The following is a 22,059-nucleotide window of genomic DNA, read 5'->3' as shown; positions in this document are numbered from 1 at the left end:
TGATACGTTAAATCTCAAGCATGGGAAAATCAGGGTTACGGATTTCAAAAATCTGTCAAATTTTTGCATCCGCAAATTTTCAGCCAGACTGACTTTCCTCCACTTGAGATGTGCCAGACTGTTATTTCCATTAATAATGTCATCATCCCGAACAGACTATCCGAATAAACTACACACTGCACCTACTGGGAAAATAAGTACAAAACAATTTCATTGCTTTCTGGACTATTCCTTCAACAAATAGTTTTGTAATTTATCAATTTATTTAAAAACTACTTAGTTTTTTTTCAACTTGGATTTCAATAATGGTAAAATATTGTCAGTAACGCTATTGTTTCTGAAGTTGGAGTAAATATACAAAAAATGTGGGTACATGTAAACATTCGACTACTTAAAATTCGAAAATCTCAAATATTTTACATGGCACATGTCGAAAAAATTTGTTCGGACACCACTACCCTTAAGTTTGTAAGTATAATCTTTTGGTATATTTATTTTTATAGCTTGTTTATTTAGGTTTGTGCTGATTCTTATGTTTTATTTAAGGTATATATCTAAAGCTGTACTAGAAAATGTCATATTTAGATAAAACTTAAGTATATCAAAACTTAACAATCTTAGTTTATTATTTAGGCTGTTAATTATAAATATAAAGCCGATAGTATATAAGTATATTATTATGTATGTTCCTCTCAACTTAATATACATTACCAACTAACAGCACATCGTTCGTTTAAACTACATCTTCAAACTGGCCGACCAATAGCGGTTTGAGGGCAATCTGTGGCCCACTGTTACACAATTCCGTACCGCTACATGGCCTCAACGTGTACGTCCAAAATGGCCAAAATCGATTGGTGCGTAGCGAAATTGATTTTCGGTAGTAGGCTCGCTTATCCGTGTGATACGTGAACCAAAGTCATTCTAGGCCACGAATGCGTGTTGTTTTATATACAGAGTGTAAAGAAGTGCGAAAAAATTTACGAAGTGTTTTTAATATTCTTAAAAAATTCGCTTTTAGAGTTTCGCTAAAAAGATAAATTTAGATAAGATATGTTAGAACCTAATATAAACCATTTTTGCTCATCTAATAATTAGATAAACCAAAATAGGAATATTGTGGACGAAACAGGATATGGATGTCAAATGAGTGATGAGCTAGTGCAAGACCAAGACTCCCTTGTCCTTGCAGTTAATAAGTACTCTTTTTTCAATAACAAAGTGCCGTCCTTTGCCGGAAACACTGCGACCTGTGAGGCCTATTGTGTTTGTCCCCTTTCCATATCTGCACCCATTCTCCTATCCCTGTACCCTGCACTAACTTATGCAGGACCTTGATAGGATGGGAGCATAGTTCCTCCAGTTCTAACCTAGTTTTCCCAAAGAAAAAGTGTCGCTTACGATCCAGAGCCTCGCATAGACGCAGTGACATATTATGTGCTCCGCTGTTTCAGGATCTTTATCGCAGAGGCTGCAGCAAAGACTTCCTTGATACAGGTTGAGCTTGTTCAGGTAAAATTTGACAGCCATGTATCCTGTAGGCCTGTTATAATCCGCACTTTACTACCTAAGCATTAGCAGTTCTTTTGCGGTTTTAGAGCTAGGTCCTTGGATAAAGGCTTTGCTGTGCTTGTGCCCCTGTCTATTTCTCCAGTGGACAATCTGCTTTTCCCTGATCCAGAGTTTTAGTGCACTACGTAATACTAGTCTTGTCCTAATAAGTAGTCTTGGTCTTAGGCCCGTATTTATAGTCGCGTCTCGAAATCGAGTCTCCGAAAAGACCGAAAAAAATAGCAGGTTTACTAGGCGCGTGTATACGGGCGAAGAAACGTAAGCCTGTTAGTAAGCCTGTTATTTTTGTCGGTCTTTTGTATCTCGTGACTGGAGTCGCGTTTTGAGACTCGACTATAAATACGGGCCTTAGTCTTAGTCTTACTCAAGATTCTTGCAAATCGTACTGGACGCGCGTTTCGCTAACCATGTTAGCATCATCAGTAAATGATTAAAACTCTAGTTTAGTGCTAGTACTCTGGTAAATTCTAGTACTTTAACCATCTGCTGATGATGCTAACATGGCTAGCGAAACGCGCGTCCAGTGCAAAAGTAAAGTGTTTTGGTGTATTGCGGTGAACTAGTGTTTTATTTTGCTGTTGTTACACCAAAGGTTCCAACCCTAAACTGTAATTTAACAGTCAATTTAGAAAGCATTTTGACTCAATATCTTTCTTTTTTTTTGACTAAAATTTTTCTCTCTATTTTGACTAAAAACAATCATCAGATCGAAACGGTACGTAAGTTAAATTAAATAAAGACAATGAACGTGATAAATACAAGAATACACAGACATGCAAGTCTGAGCTTGGCTTTTAGTTTTATCTATTGGATCTTGGCCAACTAATCAATAAATCTATATGCTAAAAATAGTAGTATAGACATATAATCTAGTAAAGTGCAAAATGTGATATTTCACATTTAGAGTAGTTAAGCGTTTTTTTCAAATTGACAATAAAATATAATATACTGTTATTTTGGTTCAATCTACAATAAGTTAGCTAATATCAACTTCATAGAAAAAGAGAAACGTCAGTTCCGCGCGTCCAATGCGCCGTTATTTTTGAACAAGCAATTACCTCATGGATTTTTTCGCACTTATCTATGTACACCCTGTATATTGGTGCAGATGGATTGACTGGTCAGCACGTATGTATGTAGTTTAAACTTTTAAGACAACCATCGATCGTTGACCGGAACCCCGGATTTAGGTGAAGAGTGGTAGGGTCGTCGAACCCTCTTGCTCCCCTTTCCTCTCCAAGCCAAAGATGTAAACACTGTGCGATTGATATATTTTTTCTGTTTGAAACAGAGGCGTGCGACCGACGTCAAAAATAACAGCTTCGTTTCTCAAAGTCAAAAAAAAAATAATCAAAAATGTAAACTAAAATTGTTACATAGAAAAAATAAATTGTAATATTTTTATAAAAATAAAAAAAAATATAAATTTAAGAAGTATTTCAAAATTTTTAATGGTTTCGCAGATACACGCAGTATTATCTCATATGGCTCTTACTATTGCCCCCCCCCCTGAAGAGTATAAAAAGTGTATTTATAAAAATATACCTGGTATTTTCGCTCTTTAGTGATATCTAATAGTTGGTATTATTAATAATATACCGTATGATCGAAAAAAAAACAGCTGGTTTGGAAATGATGATTGATCTGAACAAAGTGTCACAATATCGCAGGGCCAGATCTATCGATTTACATCACTTACTTGACGTTTAAAGTCATAGGCTACTGGTTAAAATCAAGAAAAATATAAGCTTTAAAACTAAATCTTAAATAACTTAAAAACGATTTATTTTACGTATAGGAACATGTATATTGTATAGCGTGTATAGTCAAAAACTAACTAATTAAAAAGCCTTTTTACTAGCGAAATAAAAATAGTGGGTTTCAATTTGAAAAAGATGATTTATGATAATTCTTTAATCGCTCAATTCCATCACAGTTGCAGCCATTATTATATGACATTCGAACAATTTAATTTTTGAAATAGATAGCCACATGTCTTCTCTTTATCGCACCGCACAGTGGCTGTAGCAATCACTAAATTTGACGTTTAGGCTATACACATATTTTTGACAGGCAGTTTTTTTCGTCCAAAAATTTTAAATATTTTTTTTCTAAAAAACGGTAAATGTTAGCAATAGAGTGTTTAAAATCAAAATTCACAGAATTTTACATAGAATTTAAGCATGTAATAAAAAATAGAGGCACCCATTTAATAAAGAAAGTTGCTGTCAACTTTCGGTATTTCCGGAAGTGGCGCCATATTAAAAATATTTTTAATCGATAGAACTCGTTGTGAAACAAGTATGTGCAAAAAATCTCCGATCTAGATATTGTAGTTTTCTAGAAACTTCTAATGGCACGCTCGACCTGGGACACCCTGTATACTCAAATCTTATTATTATGAGTAAATATATTTCTCTATAGGATTATGTAAAGTGATCTAAAAGGAAGCCAAAATAATATACAGGCAATAATATGAAATAATATAGAGGGGGTTCCGTTTTAAAAAAAATCATCCCGATCCACTCACACTTTTTTGAGCCACCCTATAGAAGTTAAAATATTTTCCTGAAATACATTCTAGTACATATTTTAGGTTTGCACTTAAACAAAATTCCCAATTTTTTTATTCTAGGAGCTACAGATGCCCGACTCGCTTTTGCCGGACCCTGTATATCCACAATGTAATTGTCCTTCATGCATTTGTTCTTTTCAAGGTACTGCGGCATTTTGATAAGAAATATAGCCCTTATAAAATTTTCTTTCCAAATAAACATTAGAATTGAACTCTCCGGCATCTTCGAAAGGGCCGCTTAGCTCTCAAATAGAGTAAATTGACAGACCATAAGTCCATCGTAAACTTTGCAACTTCTGCGTCTTCGACTCTATACACCTAATACTATCACTCCATCTACTAGGTCTGGTGAACGAGACGAGATAATGTGCAAAAGATGTATAGTCTAAATATATTAGAATTTTTCATTCAATCATATTAAAAAAATAGAATACACAATATATATATATATATAAAAATGTAAAAGCAGTAAAAAGATAACTTACCATTATATCGGTAAGTTCTTACTGTAAGAAACGCCACTTTACTTTTCTCACGTACAATAATACAAAAGCCCAAAAGTAATACAAAAAATGATCTGCTCCACTCATCGTCACCTGCCAACCATTAACTAAAAAACTCGCTTCGGGTAACTGTTCAAAAATTGTTTAATAATAATAAATTTAAAGCAATATTTACATAGCAGACACTTCTGCCGATAAAAAATAATTACCCTTATTTTTACAACTCGCCGAGAAACCAATAAACGTAAATTATTGCGATTTTAATTTTGGAAAGTTGTTCTGCTGTATATTTTTGGCATTTGAGTTTGGTCGTCGGCAAAGTTCAATGAACCGTACACTCGTATGCAGTGACACACATTTTAATGTTTTGTTTGGATTACATAAATAAAACTAATGCAAACATTCTTGGATTCCGTTGAATTTTTCCAAGAACTTGCATTCGATATTTTTCACACAATTTTTTGTAGTAATTAGAAAACTAGTTAAGCTGAATGAGTTACATTATTAGCATAATAATTATATTAATCAATAAGTTGCAAGTAAACTGATATGTGTATGCACATCATCATAGTATTTTCCTTGAAATTTGATTTCATTCTTAAATATCATGGACGGATTTACTGTATTTCCTTTTATATCAAACTAGGGTGTACCAGCGACTTCGTTCGCGTCGAATTAATCATTTGTAATGGTGATGATAAAGCAAAGCAAGCATTTCCATTAACATACAAACTGGATAAAATTTTCTCACATTTATGTCAGCATGAGAAAAAACAATATGGCGATATTATTATATAACTTGGTAATATTTGAGAGGTAGTTTCATCTCGTTGGAATTTGACATTCGAAAAATCCGTTTGCCAAAAATAAGCTTTTTACGTCAAGCAGTTTAAGCACAATCGTGGTTAAGAAATTACCCAACTTTTTGGAACACCCTGTATGATTTTTTAAAAAATTCAAAATATGTAAAAAAACAAAATAAATTATGCTTGTCCAAGCGTTTTCCCGAAAGACTAACCGTTTTTTATATAACAAATATTGTAATATTTGAGGGGCGTTTTCACCCTCTTGGATTTTAGATTCGAGAAACCCCTCCTTATCGAACCTCTACACCCCACAGTCAATCCGTTTGCCAAAAATTTTAGCAAAGCCAGCTTTAAACGTCAAGCAGTTTAAGCAGAATCGTGATTACTCAATGGTCATATTTTATGAAACACCCTGTATAAATTTATAAAAAATCTTAAAATATGTAAAACAACAAAACAAAATATACGTGTTTAAGAGTTTTTACGAAAAACTCACCGGTTTTTAAATAAAAAATATTTTAATATTTGAGGGATAGTTTCACCCCCTTAGAATTCGAGTTTCGAAAAAATCCCTTCTTGTCGAACCTCTACACCCTAAAGTCAATCTGTTTTCCAAAAATCAGCTTTTTACGTCAAGCGCTTTAAGCAGGAACGTGATTAATCAATGACCAGATTTTTCGAAACACCCTGTATACATTTTTAAAAAATCTTAAAATATGTAAAAAAACAAAATTAAATATACGTGTTTAAGCGTTTTTTCAGAAACTTGACCGTTTTTTAAATAAAAAATATTGTATTATTTGAGGGGTGGTTTCACCCTCTTGGAACTGGAATTTCGAAAAATCCCTTTTTGTCGAACCCCTACACCCTAAAGTCAATCTGTTTTCCAAAAATCAGCTTTTTACGTCAAGCGCTTTAAGCAGGATCGTGATTAATCAATGACCAGATTTTTCGAAACACCCTGTATACATTTTTAAAAAATCTTAAAATATGTAAAAAAACAAAATTAAATATACGTGTTTAAGCGTTTTTCGGAAACTTGACCGTTTTTAAATAAAAATATTGTATTATTTGAGGGGTGGTTTCACCCTCTTGGAACTGGAATTTCGAAAAATCCCTTCTTATCGAACCTCTACACCCTAGAATCAACCTGTATGCCAAAATTGAGCTTCTTACGTTGAGTGGTTTGAGCAGGATCGTGATTAATCAGTATGTCAGTCACTTACGGATTTTATATATTAGTATAGATTATGATCTTCATTCTGTTTTCGCTCATATGAGGAAAATCATGGAAAAAAATTATCGGCTAACCATTCAAGAAATAAAAAAGCGATTGCTCTAATCAGTAAAACATGCAACATGTACAGCTGGATTAATTCCATTCTACTGTGGTCGATTGTCGATTTACAGAAGACCCCATGGCTACTTACTTACCTCTAAATAAGGTTGGCTCTCTATGTCAACATTGTCAAACTATTTTAGATTAGATGTGGCTTAGACTAAATGCTTCTCCCGGAGAAAAATGTCCATGGATTCTAATGGGACCTATATGCTTTCAGTTTCCCACACTCTGCCGACCAGATATACAGAGAACGGTATCTAATTTATCATTAGTCATTTTCTCAGTAGCTCTATCACTACTACTACTATACAGCGGAGGTTCTACAGTCTCTGTATTGTCATTCATCTTATCTAATAGACCATGTCTTTTTCATTTTTTCGATTTTTGGGAGCATATTCTATGGCTCTTTTTGACCATCGGTCTTCCCTAGCTCTCATTACATGTCCATACCAGACAATTTTTCTTCCGGTGTAATACCTGTTGGATTTTAGACTTGATTTGGCCCTCTAGTTGCAACGTCACAGCACAGAAATGCTGAACATATACCTGGGCATACGAGGTTTTGGGGATTAAGCTGAATATCGATATAAAACTAAAATCATGTACACTCCCCCGGAAAATCATAACTATGCTATGCTATAAAAATCGGAGAAGAAATTTTGGAATATGTAGCGGAATTCAATTACCTTGGCAGTTTGATTTCGGAAAAGGCCAATATCGACTCTGAAATTCAGCACAGAATTAACAGCGCCTCAAGAGAATTCAAGAAATTAAAAAACCAGGTTTTCTACAATCATGACTTGAGCACAAAATCGAAACTTGCATTGTATCCAGCAATAATAATCCCCACCATGTTATATGGAAACGAAACCTGGGTGCTGTATCGCCGGCACATGAGCGCATTAAACAAGTTGCAACAGTGACACCTTTTTTTCCATAACAAGGGGCCGTCCTCTGCCGGAAACACTGCGACCTGTGAGGCCTATTGTGTTTGTCCCCCTTCTATATCTGCACCCATTCTCCTATCCCTGTGCCCTGCACTAGCTTATGCAGGTCCTTGATAGGATGGGAGCATAGTTCCTCCGGTTCTAGCCTAGCTTTCCCAAATAAAGAGTGTCGCTTGCGATCCAGAGCCTCGCAATGACATATTATGTGCTCCGCTGTTTCAGGATCTTTATCGCAGAGTCTGCAGCAAAGACTTCCTTGATACAGGTTGAGCTTGTTCAGATAACACTTGACAGCCATGTGTCCTGTCAAGAGGCCTGTTGTAATCCGCACTTTATTCCTGCTAAGCATTAGCAGTTCTTTTGCGGTTTTAGAGCTAGGTCCTTGGATAAAAGCCTTGCTGTGCCTGTGCCCCTGTCTGTTTCTCCAGTGGACATTGTGCTTTTCCTTGATCCAGAGTTTTAGTGCACTACGGGCCATACGTTTGGGTATTCCCAGTACTGGCTCTGGACCAAGATAGGATGCCGATGATCCCTGCCTAGCTAGCTCATCGGCTTTTTCATTGCCTTGGATGCCGCTGTGGCCCGGCACACAGAATAATTTATATATATATAATTTATAACAGAGACATCTTAGACAACTGTTAAGAATCAAATGGTCACCACCATATCTCAAACGTATTGGCCCTCGAAAAAGCTAGCTGTGAGACCGCTGAAGTCATGATTACTAAATCCCGCCTAAGATGGGCTAGTCACGTATGCAGAATGCACGAAAACCTACCGAAAGTCTATCGAAAGCTCTTCTTTACGGTGAGCTTGTAGACGGTAAGAGGAAACCGGGTGGACAACTCAAATGTATAAAGTTATTTTCCATGAAAACTTAAACAGGATAAGATTGCAGAATCAGTGGGAAGAAGCAGCGCATAATTGAACGCAGTGGAGGAGAATTGTAAACTCAGTTAACAACGACAACCAAAAAGTAAAGAGACAATAAAGTAATGAGATTTTTGATTGTCCGGAGTGCGGAAGAGAGATAACATCACGTATCGGGCTTTCAGTCACAGAAAAGCTCATAAAAGAAAACGCTTTGCGGAACCATCTTCTGATGCGTGTCAAATACTCGTCAGAGAGTAATGACAGTAAGTAAGTAAGTGTTGTAGGCTTTTTTTGTAGCTTTTAACGGTTTACCTCCCGAGCAGATATATACCTCTATATCTCTTAGAGCCCTCCTTATTTTTGGAGTCAAACTCCCATATTCCGCCATATCCAGATCCCACATTCTTCTTTTAGTACACCGACTCTAGCAGCACTCACGCAGCTTGTGCGGCAGTGGTTAACACCGTAGAAAAGTGACTAATATATTTCTAGAACGTCCTTAACATCCCCAGTGAAAGGTCTGCCTACACTATATGAAAATCAAGTAGTTTGTGTTAGGTTCAGGAATCCAAAGTACAGCAAAGGATTCATTTTCCAGGCAAGAAAGTTAAAAGGTGCCAAGGATCCTCCTAGAGTGCTCAAACCTGAAGATTTAAATCCGCAAGCCAATAGGGATTGGAGGTCTCAAATTGGAATGGCACCAGCTACGCAAAGGTCAGTTAATTGTTGTGACTATTGTTTTAGATTATTATTTTAGATAAAATATATTTTTAGTGCTTATTTGAATCCAGTGGGTCATAGAATGTTGAGTCACTATGCACCTAGCGAAAATAAGGAGCAGTATGCTAATAAACCATCAAATTTGGATAACAGAAATAGGAATTATAGGGGAGGTAAGAAAAACGAAGTATATTTGTATTTGTAAACGTTAGTTCCTGTAGTGAGTTGCGTTAGTTCCTGCGCAAAAACTACTTTGTTCCTCCGGTTCTTGGCATTCCAATTCAATTCTCGTTTTTCAGAATTACACCCTACAGTCTCCCCATTGTACTGGTCACACCAGATGCCTCTATAATTTTCATAGACTTATCATCTTAATCTGACAAAATTATCAGTTCTCATTTGCATAATACCTAATATGATGTGACATGGCGCAAAATTGTCACAGTTACTTGTAACATGTTTTGATTATTAAATGTTTCAAAAACTGAAACTACTAATAAAGAACTATTTACAAAAGAACGTGAGTATACTCGTATTGAGTTTTAATATTACCAATTTCAAAACATAACACCGCTACCAAATTACTGTTGATAGATTATCGCTCCGGCATTTAACAGTACCTAAAAGTCGCTACTTAATACCCAATTAGCAGTCGTATATGCATACGGAACCCACATTTTTCCTGTTTATGTTACACGAGCAGAGAACAGATAACGTCAGCTGACAGCTGTCAAACTAGGTCCGAGTCAGTGATTTATCGAGCGGATCTCGTACTCCCAATTGCCTTGTTTGTAAGTTCGCGTGTTGTAAACACTTTTCTTATGCAAATCCGTACCGTCTGTCTGTAACGTAGATGTATGTATATTGTATTTGTGTCGTGAAGTCTTTTTCGAGTTGATTACAGCAGATAGTATTCTTGTACATAAAATCGACCATATATGACGATATGGGTCACTAAAGTTACCCACTGTGAATACATTTTAATTAGGCTAAATTATATCGTATTTAATGTGATATATCACATCAGTTTAAAATGCCAGAAACCAAGAAGCGTGTAAAGCTCCAGACGGTCAACATCTTATTAGTTATCCATTACAATGAGAAATAAATTAACAATTTCATCTCGTTTATTATTATAATATGAAAACCAACAATAATTGCGATATATCTAATAATTATACCTTATAGTTTATGATTTATCACTAGTCAAATTTCTTTCAAATGAAAAATAATGGTTATTAAAAGTCCAGCGTCTAGCCGTTGCTTGAAAACTGACAACTAACTATCCGGTCGTCACAAAATGGCAATAATGACTTTTTTTCAAACGTCACAAAAGTATTAATTTTTGGGACGTGATTGATATAATATAAAAAAGTCATTTTAACGCCTAGGCATAAAAGTAAAGGTGAAGTAAAGCACTTTTACACCTAAGCAAAAAAGTACGAAAATATAATATATTTTAAATTATTAAACTGACCCCCCCCCCCCAATGTATGACTTATAAATCTTTTTATAGTAAGTATATTATTTCGAACGTTTGAAATTGTTTAAGAACTTATATATGGCGTTTGAAAAAAATAGCATGTTCTATTCGGAGTAAAAATGACTTTATGTGCCTCGGCTGTATGTCGGAAGGTCAAAAGTAAAAAGTACATAGCCTCGCCGCGAATAGTGTCATTTTTACTCTTAATAAATCAATATACTATTTATTGTTTTGGTTTCAATTTTTTTAGTGATTCCCATTTTTTTTAAATTTTGACTGCTTTAAATGTCGAAATTATCGCTAGTCAAAGATCTTTATTTTCGCCAGTGAGACACTCACCGATCATCAAAATTATAACTTCAAATTTTGAATTTTAGTTAGCATTTAACCTATAAATGAGAGAAAAAAAAATGAAAAATACCGAAATTTTATTATTCATTAAATGAAAAATGATTATATTAAACGTCAAGCGTTAGCCGCTACCGGCAAGCGACACTTCAGTCGATAAGAAGTTGCACCAAAGAGTTTTGATTGCTCTGATTTAAATAGTAAATGTAACATCCAAATTATAGCAATATAACACCAAAACTTCACGATGTAAATAATATTTATTGTATATAAAATAAACTACTCATTCACCACAATACACCAAAACACTTCACTTTTGCACCGAACGCGTGTTTCGCTAAACATGATTACATCACCAGCAAATGATTAAGACTAACAAATTTGATCATCTGCTCATGATGCTAACATGACTAGTGAAACGCAAGTTCGGTGCAAAAGTAAAGTGTTTAGTGTATTAGTCAAGCAGCACTAAAAGCGATCAACTTAGTAACCATCAATTTGAACTTGGTCAAAGAATACTTAAAGAAGCTGAACAAATTAGGCAAAGAAAATAAAGTACTCCTACTCTAGGTGCCCGCTCACCGAGGGATAGAAGGCAATGAAAAAGGAAACGATCTAGCTAGAAAAGAAGCGAACACTCCACTTACTGAACCTTTCTGCTTTCCAAGTGGAAACCAACTTAAAGCGGAACTTAAAGCAGAAGAACCTGGAATACTCCATCCGTAATCTAGAATGAGAATCCTCCAACGGTCTAAGACAGTCGAAAAAATTTCTCAGAATTTTACGACCGAGAAAAATCAAAGTATTTCCTTGTTTTAAGTAAGAACAATCTTCGGAGTGTCACGGGGTCTCTAACAGGACACCCCGACGTTGTCCAATTGTTCGTCTCCTCAACGAACACCTCAGTAGATTGAAGCTGAGAAACAACAATGAATGCAGATTCTGTGGGGAAAATGGGGAAATACCAGAACACCTCATCGCTGAGTCCGCCGAGGCGACAACCGTTCCTGCCATAAACTTTGGTACGCCTGATGCCAGAGATGGAGAGCTGGCTTCTTTGGAGCCATCCAGGGGCAGATACAGGAATTTATTTTAGGGGGGGGCCAAATAAAAAGTAATGTAGAATATGCATTTTAGGGTGCCATTTTTAACCCAAAAGCCGAATATTTAACCCAAATTACAAATTTTGAGGGGAGGGGCCGGGCCCCATGGCCCCCCTCTGTATCCGCCACTGGAGCCATCTCAGATACCGGCTTTTGTCAAAGCCCTTGGACTGTATGATGAGTTATAACTCGTTATAACTCAAGAAAAGTGGAACACACAATAGATCTGTAAGGTCACGGTGATTAACCCCCCTCCTAAACATTCTACATTCTAGTGTATTGTGGTGAATTAGTGTTTTATTTTGGTGTTGTAACACCAAAGGTTCCGACCCCAACTGAAATAATCTTTATTATTATTACTAATTAGATATACGCTTGTAACTTTTAAAGGTTAAATTAAGTCAGCTTATGGTTTTAACATTTATAGAAAAACGAAAAAGTTGAAGAAATTCCTGGAAATAACTGGGGATCAAAAATCCCCGTAGAGAATGTAAAATATACCGGTAAATATCGGACCCGATCAGGCATACGAAATAATTTGGTAGAGTTTTTGTGGTTATGCAACAGTTAATTACCAGTATAGGTCAGTGTAGGAGCAATGCCCGTCTTACAAAAACAGGGCGCTCGTCGACTGAATAACAGTAGTCGTTGCCGAACTACAAATAGCGGGCAAAAATGGTCATGAGGTGAGAGAAGGTCCAAAAAGGTGGTTCTCATTTTCATTACATTACACTCCCAACCTATACAGGGTGTCCCAAATTCGAATCTCATCATTGGGATCTCGCAAACTAGAAGAGATAAATAGAACCATAGTTGCTCATTTTGATCAAAAATAGCACCTTAAAAGTTTAAAAAATCTGAACACTTCCGGAGATTTTTGAAAAAAGTTCAGTTGGTTTGGAAATCACGAACAATGATATTTCCCTTATAGGTAATCTATACTAATATATAAAATCCTTAAGTGACTCACAGATTAATCACGATCCTGCTCAAACCACTCAACGTAAGAAGCTCAGTTTTGGTATACAGGTTGCTAGGTATAGAGGTTCGATAAGAAGGGATTTTTCGAAATTCCAGTTCCAAGGGGGTGAAACCACCCCTCAAATATTACAGTATTTTTTATTTAAAAAACCGTCAAGTTTCCAAAAAAAAGCTTAAACACGTATATTTTATTTTGTTTCTTTATCTTATCTTTATATTTTAAGATTTTTTAAAAATGTATACAGGGTGTTTCAAAAAATCTGGTCATTGCTTAAAGCGCTTGACGTAAAAAGCTGATTTTTAGAAAACGGATTGACTTTAGGGTGTAGAGGTTCGATAAGAAGGGATTTTTCGAAATTCCAGTTCCAAGGGGGTGAAACCACCCCTCAAATATTACAATATTTTTTATTTAAAAAACCGTCAAGTTTCCAAAAAAAGCTTAAACACGTATATTTTATTTTGTTTCTTTATATATTTTAAGATTTTTTAAAAATGTATACAGGGTGTTTCAAAAAATCTGGTCATTGATTAATAACGATCCTGCTTAAAGCGCTTGACGTAAAAAGCTGATTTTGAAAAACGGATTGACTTTAGGGTGTAGAGGTTCGATCAGAAGGGATTTTTCGAAACTCTAATTCTAAAGGGGTGAAACCACGCCTCAAATATTAGAATATTTTTTATTTAAAAACTAGTGAGTTTTTCGGAAAAACTCAAAACACGTACATATATTTTATTTTGTTATTTTGCATATTTTAAGATTTTTTAAAAATGTATAGAGGCTGTTTCGAAAAATCTGGTCATTGATTAATCACGATCCTGCTTAAAGCGCTTGACGAAAAAGCTGATTTTTGGAAAACGGATTAACTTTAGGTGTAGAGGTTCGATAAGAAGGGATTTTTCGAAACTCGAATTCTAAGGGGTGAAACCACCCCTCAAATATTACAATATTTGTTATTTAAAAAACGGTGAGTTTTTTTCAGAAAAACTATTAAACACGTTTATTTTATTTTGTTGTTTTACATATTTTAAGATTTTTTTAAAAATTTATACAAGGTGTTTCATAAAAATGACCATTGAGTAATCACAATTCTGCTTAAACTGCTTGACATTTAAAGCTGATTTTTGGCAAACGGATTCACTGTGGGGTGTAGAGGTTCGATAAGGAGGGGTTTCTCGAATCTCAAATTCCAAGAGGGTGAAACGTCCCTCAAATATTACAATATTTGTTATTTAAAAAACGGTTAGTCTTTTCGGGAAAACGCTTGGAGACGCATAATTTATTTTGTTTTTTACATATTTTGAAATTTTTTAAAACTCATACAGGGTGTTAAAAGCTTATTTTTTGGCAAACGGATTTTTCAAAAGTCAAATTCCAACGAGATGAAACTACCCCTCAAATATTACCAAGTTATATAATAATATCGCCATATTGTTTTTTCTCATGCTGAGATAAATGTGAGAACATTTTATCCAGTTTATATGTTAATGGAAATTCTTGCTTTGCTTTATCATCAATCATCACCATTCATCATCATCATTTAGCTTATACCGTCCACTGCTGAACAAAAGCCTCCCTTAACTCTAGCCATTTCCTTCTATTTTGTGCCACTTGAATCCAGTTTCCAGCCACCCTCTTAATGGCATCTGTCCATCGACTAGAGGTCGTCCTCTGCTTCTATAGGCCTCGTGTCTCGGTCTCCATTCCACAAGTCTCTTTGTCCACCGTCCATCTGTCATCCTAGCCACATGTCCTGCCCAATTTTAAGATGTAAGACAGATATCACCGCATCTCTTACTACTGTTCGATTTCGTATTGTATGATTGGGTATTTTATCTCTGAGTGTAACTCCCAACATGGACCTTTCCATTTTCCGTTGCATCATCACCATTACAAATGATTAATTCGACGCGAACGAAGTCGCGGGAACGCACTAGTTTTACATATAAAATGACAACGATCTTCAATTCCTATAGCCATCGCTGACGTATTTTTCGATCATATTGTATAAATAAAACGGTGCACTTATTTATTCTAACATTTCGATATTAGCCGACGCCCAAAAAACATTTTAAATAGTTTTTTGTCTATGAGTATTCAAACTTCAAGTCTCATTCTTTCTCTCAACATAACGGAAGAAAGGCAACTGAATACCCGCCTTCTTTTTGTAAGGCTAATTTTGGATATTGATGCCTATCAGTCAAATTATATCAGAGTTGAATAAACGGTTTCTCGGCTTTAATTTTAAAAGTACCTTTCTAATCGGTTTTTGTTCTATTTTTGCCCGTTTTTGTTACTATTAATATTCAATGAATCAGTTAATTTTTTTTTGTTTTAATTAACTTTTAAAAACAATTTATTTGGCATTTAGAAATTTTATTAAGAATAAATAATAAATATTAGAATTTCATATACCCTGTAAATTAATTATATTTCATAGAATGTTATTCCAAATTTTGAAAAAAATTAAGGGTAATTTTGGCATTTTTTAGAAACACAAAATGTATCTTTATTTACACAAATTATGTATCGTATGATCGAAAAAAAAAACGGCGTCAGCAATGGCTATGAAATGAAGATCATTGTCATTTTATATGTAAAATTCTATGGGGAATGTCATTGATCGCGTCATTTCCAAGCCAACTCGACGACGATCATACGGTACGGTAAATCAACACAGAAAAACTCGGTCGCCATTTTTTAAAAAAATAGTACCTACTTGCAATATACTGTCGATAGTGAGACTGGTTTTGGTTTTGCGCACAAATAGCGAGACTGGTTTTGGTCTTGGTTTTGTACAAACAGCAAGACCAAGACCAAGACTAGCATTTTATCTGCAAGATCAACACCAAAACAGGACCCTATCTCCTCAATGAACACCTCAGTAGATTGAAGCTCATACACAACGGCGAATGCAGATTCTGTGAGGAAAACGGGGAAAACCCAAAACTTATCACTGATGAGTGCGCCGAGACGACCAGCATTCGTGCCATGAACTTTGGTACGACTAATATCGGACATGGAGAACTAACCTATGTAAAACCGTCTCAGATGCTGACTTTTGTCAAAGCCCTGAGACTGCATGAAGGGTTATAACTCGTTATAACTCGAGAAAGGAGGCAAAATAGATCTGTAAGGTCGTGGTGATTAAATTCTACATTCGACAAGACCAAGACCGACCAGTAAAAGACTTTCGCAATACCAAGACCAAGAAACTTGCAGGAGTCTTGCAGCAAGGTCAAAACTAAGACCTAGACTGGACCCTGCAAGACAGACCAAAACTACTATTAGACTGCAAGACCATGGCCAATACCAACCGAATATTGGTATTGGTTTTGCATTTGATCATCACTAACTGTCGAAAGGAATAGTAAGCCCTATGTAAAATATTAAAAGTTAAAAATGTCATTCCTAAAAAAATATACTAAATCCAACTCATAAAAAGATAAGTTTTTAAAATATTATTACTATACAAATAAAAAAAAATCCGAACCAAAAAGCAATTATATCCTCCATCCATCATCGACATCTCCGTGTGCTTCTCCGAAGTACAGTTGGTACCGATTGAGAGCGTCCGTGGTTGCGGCTAGGTCGTACAGTGGCCAGGCGACCTAGTGGTACCCGTCCAGGTGGCCGTTCGGTCCAAATTCGCGACTCCTCGATCATCCACCTTCGACAGTGAAAGCGGCTTGACGATGTGACGATGCGGACGAGCCTCGAAACGCCGTTAATCGCTCGCGGACTGACCAAACGCCCAGTGCCGGCGCTACCGGGTTAGTTAGCGTCATGTCCAGGGATCAATGACCCCCCGACTTAAAAAGATGGACTTGTTCCCGACAGAGATATATGATGGGAGAATCTTATCGTTATCTCAATCTAATATAATATCTTTATGAGAACAATATTGCGATATTAGTCTTAGCTAGAGTAACTATAACATGTCTTCCTCGGTGGGAGAGTAGTTCGAAAAGACTAGGGCGCATAAGCCTCATTGGATCCTTTGAAAATTCTTCCCTAGAAGACGTACATCCTCAAAGCTACCAGAGAATCTACGACAGTGCTTTGGAGGTGAAAAGGTGACAACATCAATTTTCATTTCCTCAAAGCAAGATACTCTTATTCTTGAGATTTTTAATTCCTTATCGTTGCATAATTATCTTTAGCCTCCTAATAAAATTGATTGTAAATGAGATAAAACCGTCTTTGTCAAGAATTTCCAGTAGGGTTTATTTTGCCTCCTATTATTTCCCTACTAATCTCTAACAATTTACAGTTGATGATAGAGATATCACACTATTCAAACCCTTTTACATTTACGAGAGATAGAAGATAGAGAAGTGTGCATCGTATCACTAGATTGTAGATTGTATGGGAGGGGGGAAATTAATCACCGCACCTTATAGATTTTTTGTGTCCCCCTTTCTTGTGTTATAACGAGTTATAACTCATCACACAGTCTCAGGGTTTTGACAAAAGCCTTAGAGGACTTTACAGAGGTTAGTCCTCCATCTCTGATATCAGGTGTACAAAAGTTTACGGCAGGAACAGTTGTCATCTCCGTGCACTCAGTGATGAGATGTTCCAGTGTTTCACCATTTTCCCCACAGAATCTCCATTCACCGTTCTTTCTTAGCTTCAGTCTACTGAATCAAGGAAAATCTTTGATTTTTCTCGGTCGAAAGTCTTGAGAAAATTTTTTGAGTGTTTTAGACCGTTGGAGTTTATGGTCTCTTCCAGGTTATTGAGTTTTGCTTTAATTTGGTTTCAACTTGGGAAATATAACGGGTCTAATCCAGTTAGTGGAGTGTACAATCTACAATCTACAATCGTATCACTATACTTTTCAAAATACATTATTAGGTATATTGAATACTTCATCGGCAAAAAGCCGATTTTTGACTTTTCTGTTTTTGCTGAGGATTGTTGACGATTATCACGATGTTATAAGTTATACGATAAAAATAATCTCTTCAACGTGAAGGGTCATTCTTAGCAATCAATAGTGATCACCATCGCGTAGATAGTGCAAACTAGCGTAGTGCAGTGGCGTAAAATAGCCAATGATTGGAAATACTTGTGGAAGGTAGCTTCCTCTTCTTACAGTGCCATACTCTATACAGAGCGTCGACTACATCTCGCATGTACTTGTGATGTATATCATCAGTATTTACACACACCAGTACACGGGACCTACAGTTTATCGCCGAATACGAAAGGCACTTTTTGAGAGACTGTATAAGGCAAATATACTCAAAGTGAGATTTGCCATTGCCTTCCTTAAGGTGGCGCCTCGCTGGGCGCTCTGTTTAGATAAATAAATATTTTTATTTAAATAAATAAAGCGACCGTACTGTCTGGGGCTCGAACTTAGTACCTCTCGCTCCGCAGATCGACACGACGGAAGATGGCTGTGTTTTCGATTTTCCTTCAAAAAAATGAAGCGGGTAATAGCCATAATGTATGGCCCATCGTTTGGGTAAATTTACAATAACTGTATCAAAGTGATCATAACAGCTAAGTCATCGCTAAGAATGACCAATATTCTAGAGATGTAAGTAACATAGATAAGCAGTATGCAGATGACCATTTAATTATTGCTGGCAAAAGTTATGATCCCAAGCTAGCAAACAGGTATGTATGAACTTGAGTCGTTTAGGCTAGTGCCATCTCGTTACTTCGACTTGCTTAGATCTCTTGTGAAGGAGTATATAATATCACGTAAACCAAAATTGCTGATGAGGCATGTGGTGGTTTTGGGTGAATTCCCTCCCTCCCTGACTGGTCGATCAATGTACCATTTCAAGGTGTGAAAGCCTCTTACAGAATTGTGTCGATCACACAAAAAAACAGTTAGTTCCGCTGCATCCTCACATTACCGACATTCGTTACTTAGGCCCATTTTTGGTGATATATAGGGAGTTCGGGGGTCTGTATAACGCTTAAATTCGTTCTTGTAGAAACAGAAAAACTTCTTTTTTTGGCACTTTGTTTTGATATAAATCATAAATGATATTTAAACTCATTATAAAGTTAAAATGTACTAGATCTGATGATATCTGATGATATTAGACATTCAGGCAGCTGAAATAATAAAATTAATAAAATAATAGGTATAGCAAATAGCACGTGGTGCAACTGCATCTACAAAATTAACAAAGACATGAAAGCTTCCGAAAACTAAGATTAATATATAATCCCAATCAGTTATCTTTTATCTTCAATCGGCTGAAATGGAAGGGCAAAAGTATTTATTTTTTACAACTTTAAATTTGCGGATAATCATGAACGAATCATGCTCTGGCAATTAAATGAAGCTTCCAAAATGGTAGGATTAATCAAGAATGTGGACAAACCAAAACTAATAACAACTACAGACAGACACGTAAAGGGAAACATTCCCCAATTGATATTGATACCAGATAGAAATAGTTCGAGAATACATAATTTTCGGAAACGAAAATTAAACTGTATAGATCAAGAGAAGGATAAGGACATCTTGGATAGCTTTCGAGAATCTGTAGTATATTCTAATAAATAAATAAAGATTTCACCACAATTCAAAAAAAGTTTAGGAAACATGTAAATTGCCAATAACAACCTACGATTTAGAGACACACAGAAAAGTGCTGAAATAACTCGAGTTTGTCAGAGATCGATGGACCGTTCAACGCTGGGTGTGAGACTAAGACATCAGAGCAATTTGAGGAACAAACTGGATTCTCAAAGCAGCTCAAGAGCGACATATGTGGAAACAAATGGGGAGGCTTAAGCTCAGTAATGGACAAAGGCTGATGATGCCGCAAGGAGTAGTATTGTCATCGGTCTTACGTATATCCTTAGTTCATTTATAAATTCCACAGAAAATGGACTTTTATTCATTTTATTCACATAAGATAAGATATTTTTTCATATAAGATAAATAAATTCATCCGTTTTTAAGTCAATATTTTTGTTTATATTATAATTTATATAGATGTAATAAATTAATGGAATATACCTTTCCTTTACTTTTTAATGTGTTTAGTATTTTAGTTAAGTCGCCAAAAAATACATTTAACTTTTTAGACTCAAAAAATGAATAAAGATAGTATTATAATTAAACCAATAATTTGTTTTTTCTCTTTACGTTGAGCTCATTTCGTTCCGAACCGTTGAAACTTTCACCCCAAAAACGCAATTCATATTAAGAAAAATAATAAGGAGAATTTTTCCATTAAGAACAACAGTTACCCGAAACAATGGTCCATCATCTTCGCCGTCGGTTCCGAAACGCATTTAACACATCGTTAGGGATGTCCATTTGAAGAAAAATATCGATAATTACACACTGGCTTTGTCATTCTAAATTGGTGGCCTGTATTTTAATAAGTAATAAGACAAAGATGATGGTAGGTGACTTACGCTATAAATATAGTAGATAGACAACGACAGTTACTGGTATGGCAAAAAATGAACAAATACTGATGGATGTAATAAATAATGCACTATAGTGCCTACCAAATTGGATGGCAATTATACTATATGTATATCTGCCTATAGCTATAGCCTATATATCTGCCTATAGCTCCAGAAAAAAAAACAGAAGCTGTGCTTTTGACCAGAAAACGAAATATGGGACCAATTAACTTCAGTCTAGAAGGTGTATCCGTCAACTTAAGCAATGCTCTGAAATATCTTGGAGTATGGATGGACACGAAACTAACATTTGCTGAACATATATCGGCTGGTATTCTTAAAGCAGAAAAAACTCTGAGAGCATTAAGATTGATTCTCACTATACCTTCCGTTTCCATTTCATATCCATTCCATATCCGTTCCGTATTTTTTATTGTATGAAAGCTATACGTAAGCTTCCGTTCCGTATCAGTTCCATACTTTTTATTGTACAGTTATATCATTACGAAAGTTTTATTTTAAAAATGTGTATCTTTTGAAAAAGGTAATTGATTTAATTAAGAGGTGAAGGAATAAATAAATATCAGCAAATTTTTAACAAAGCTGGTACAAATTAAGAATTTGACAACGCTGTTTCCGATACGCTTCAGTCTGTCCGCCAAAAATGTATGGAAGGAAAGGATATGGAACGGAAAAGAAACAGAACGGATAGTGTGCATTATCCTATTCATTCACATGATATAATATTTTATGTAAAAGGAATGGAAACGGAAGGGAGCTGATATGGAAAGTATAGTGACAATCAACCTTTACCTAGTCTGATGCCAAATATAGGAGGCTCAAGATCTTCAAAACGAAAATTATATTCTAATGTGGTTCAAGTCCTCTATAGGTCTCCAGCATGGTTTATGGTAGCTATTGGCTTATGGTCAAACTAAGCAGCTTTCAAGAACAGTTATATCAGGGTAATAAGCGCATACAGAACCATGATATCTACAGACGGAGTTCTACTCGGATACCGCTTATGGAACTTTAAATTATAGAAAGAAGCGAGTAGTATACAGGAGTAGATAATAGTAGACCAGGAAAAACTTAATAGTCAAATGGCAAGAAAAATGATACTCAAGCACCAAAGCTCGATGGACTGATTTTTTGATTCCAGATTTAGAGGTATGGATTAGTCAGTGTAATGGCGATGTAGACTACTACGTTACCCAGGCTCTATCTGGACATGGCTGTTTCAATAAATATCTGCACAAATATCCAAGATCAGAGACCGCTGTGTGCCTGTACTGTAGTGAAGAAGATGACGCCAAACATACACTACTACACTTTTTATCTGTAGCAGATGGGAAGAGCAAAGGGGGCTATTTTTCAGGGAAAGTGGAAAAGATTTTAATGCTACGAATATGA

The 22,059-nt window shown here is 35.7% G+C and overlaps 1 protein-coding gene across 1 annotated transcript in view; it reads left to right on the top strand.

The window, feature by feature from the left end:
• LOC115875348 overlaps nt 1–22,059 on the top strand; it is a 45,484-nt gene extending 23,425 nt beyond the window's left edge. The window contains exons 2-4 of the mRNA XM_030890770.1: nt 9,217–9,332; nt 9,393–9,511; nt 21,809–22,059. Coding sequence (XP_030746630.1) covers nt 9,217–9,332; nt 9,393–9,511; nt 21,809–22,059 — 486 coding nt within the window. The remainder of the gene's footprint in view (nt 1–9,216; nt 9,333–9,392; nt 9,512–21,808) is intronic.

Source organism: Sitophilus oryzae, unplaced genomic scaffold (genome assembly GCF_002938485.1).
Source record: "Sitophilus oryzae breed Bouriz unplaced genomic scaffold, Soryzae_2.0 scaffold_1375_pilon_pilon, whole genome shotgun sequence".
Taxonomy (NCBI): Eukaryota; Metazoa; Arthropoda; class Insecta; order Coleoptera; family Curculionidae; genus Sitophilus; species Sitophilus oryzae.
Note: the sequence above shows the minus strand (reverse complement) of the source record. Positions and strands in the feature narration are given on the sequence as shown.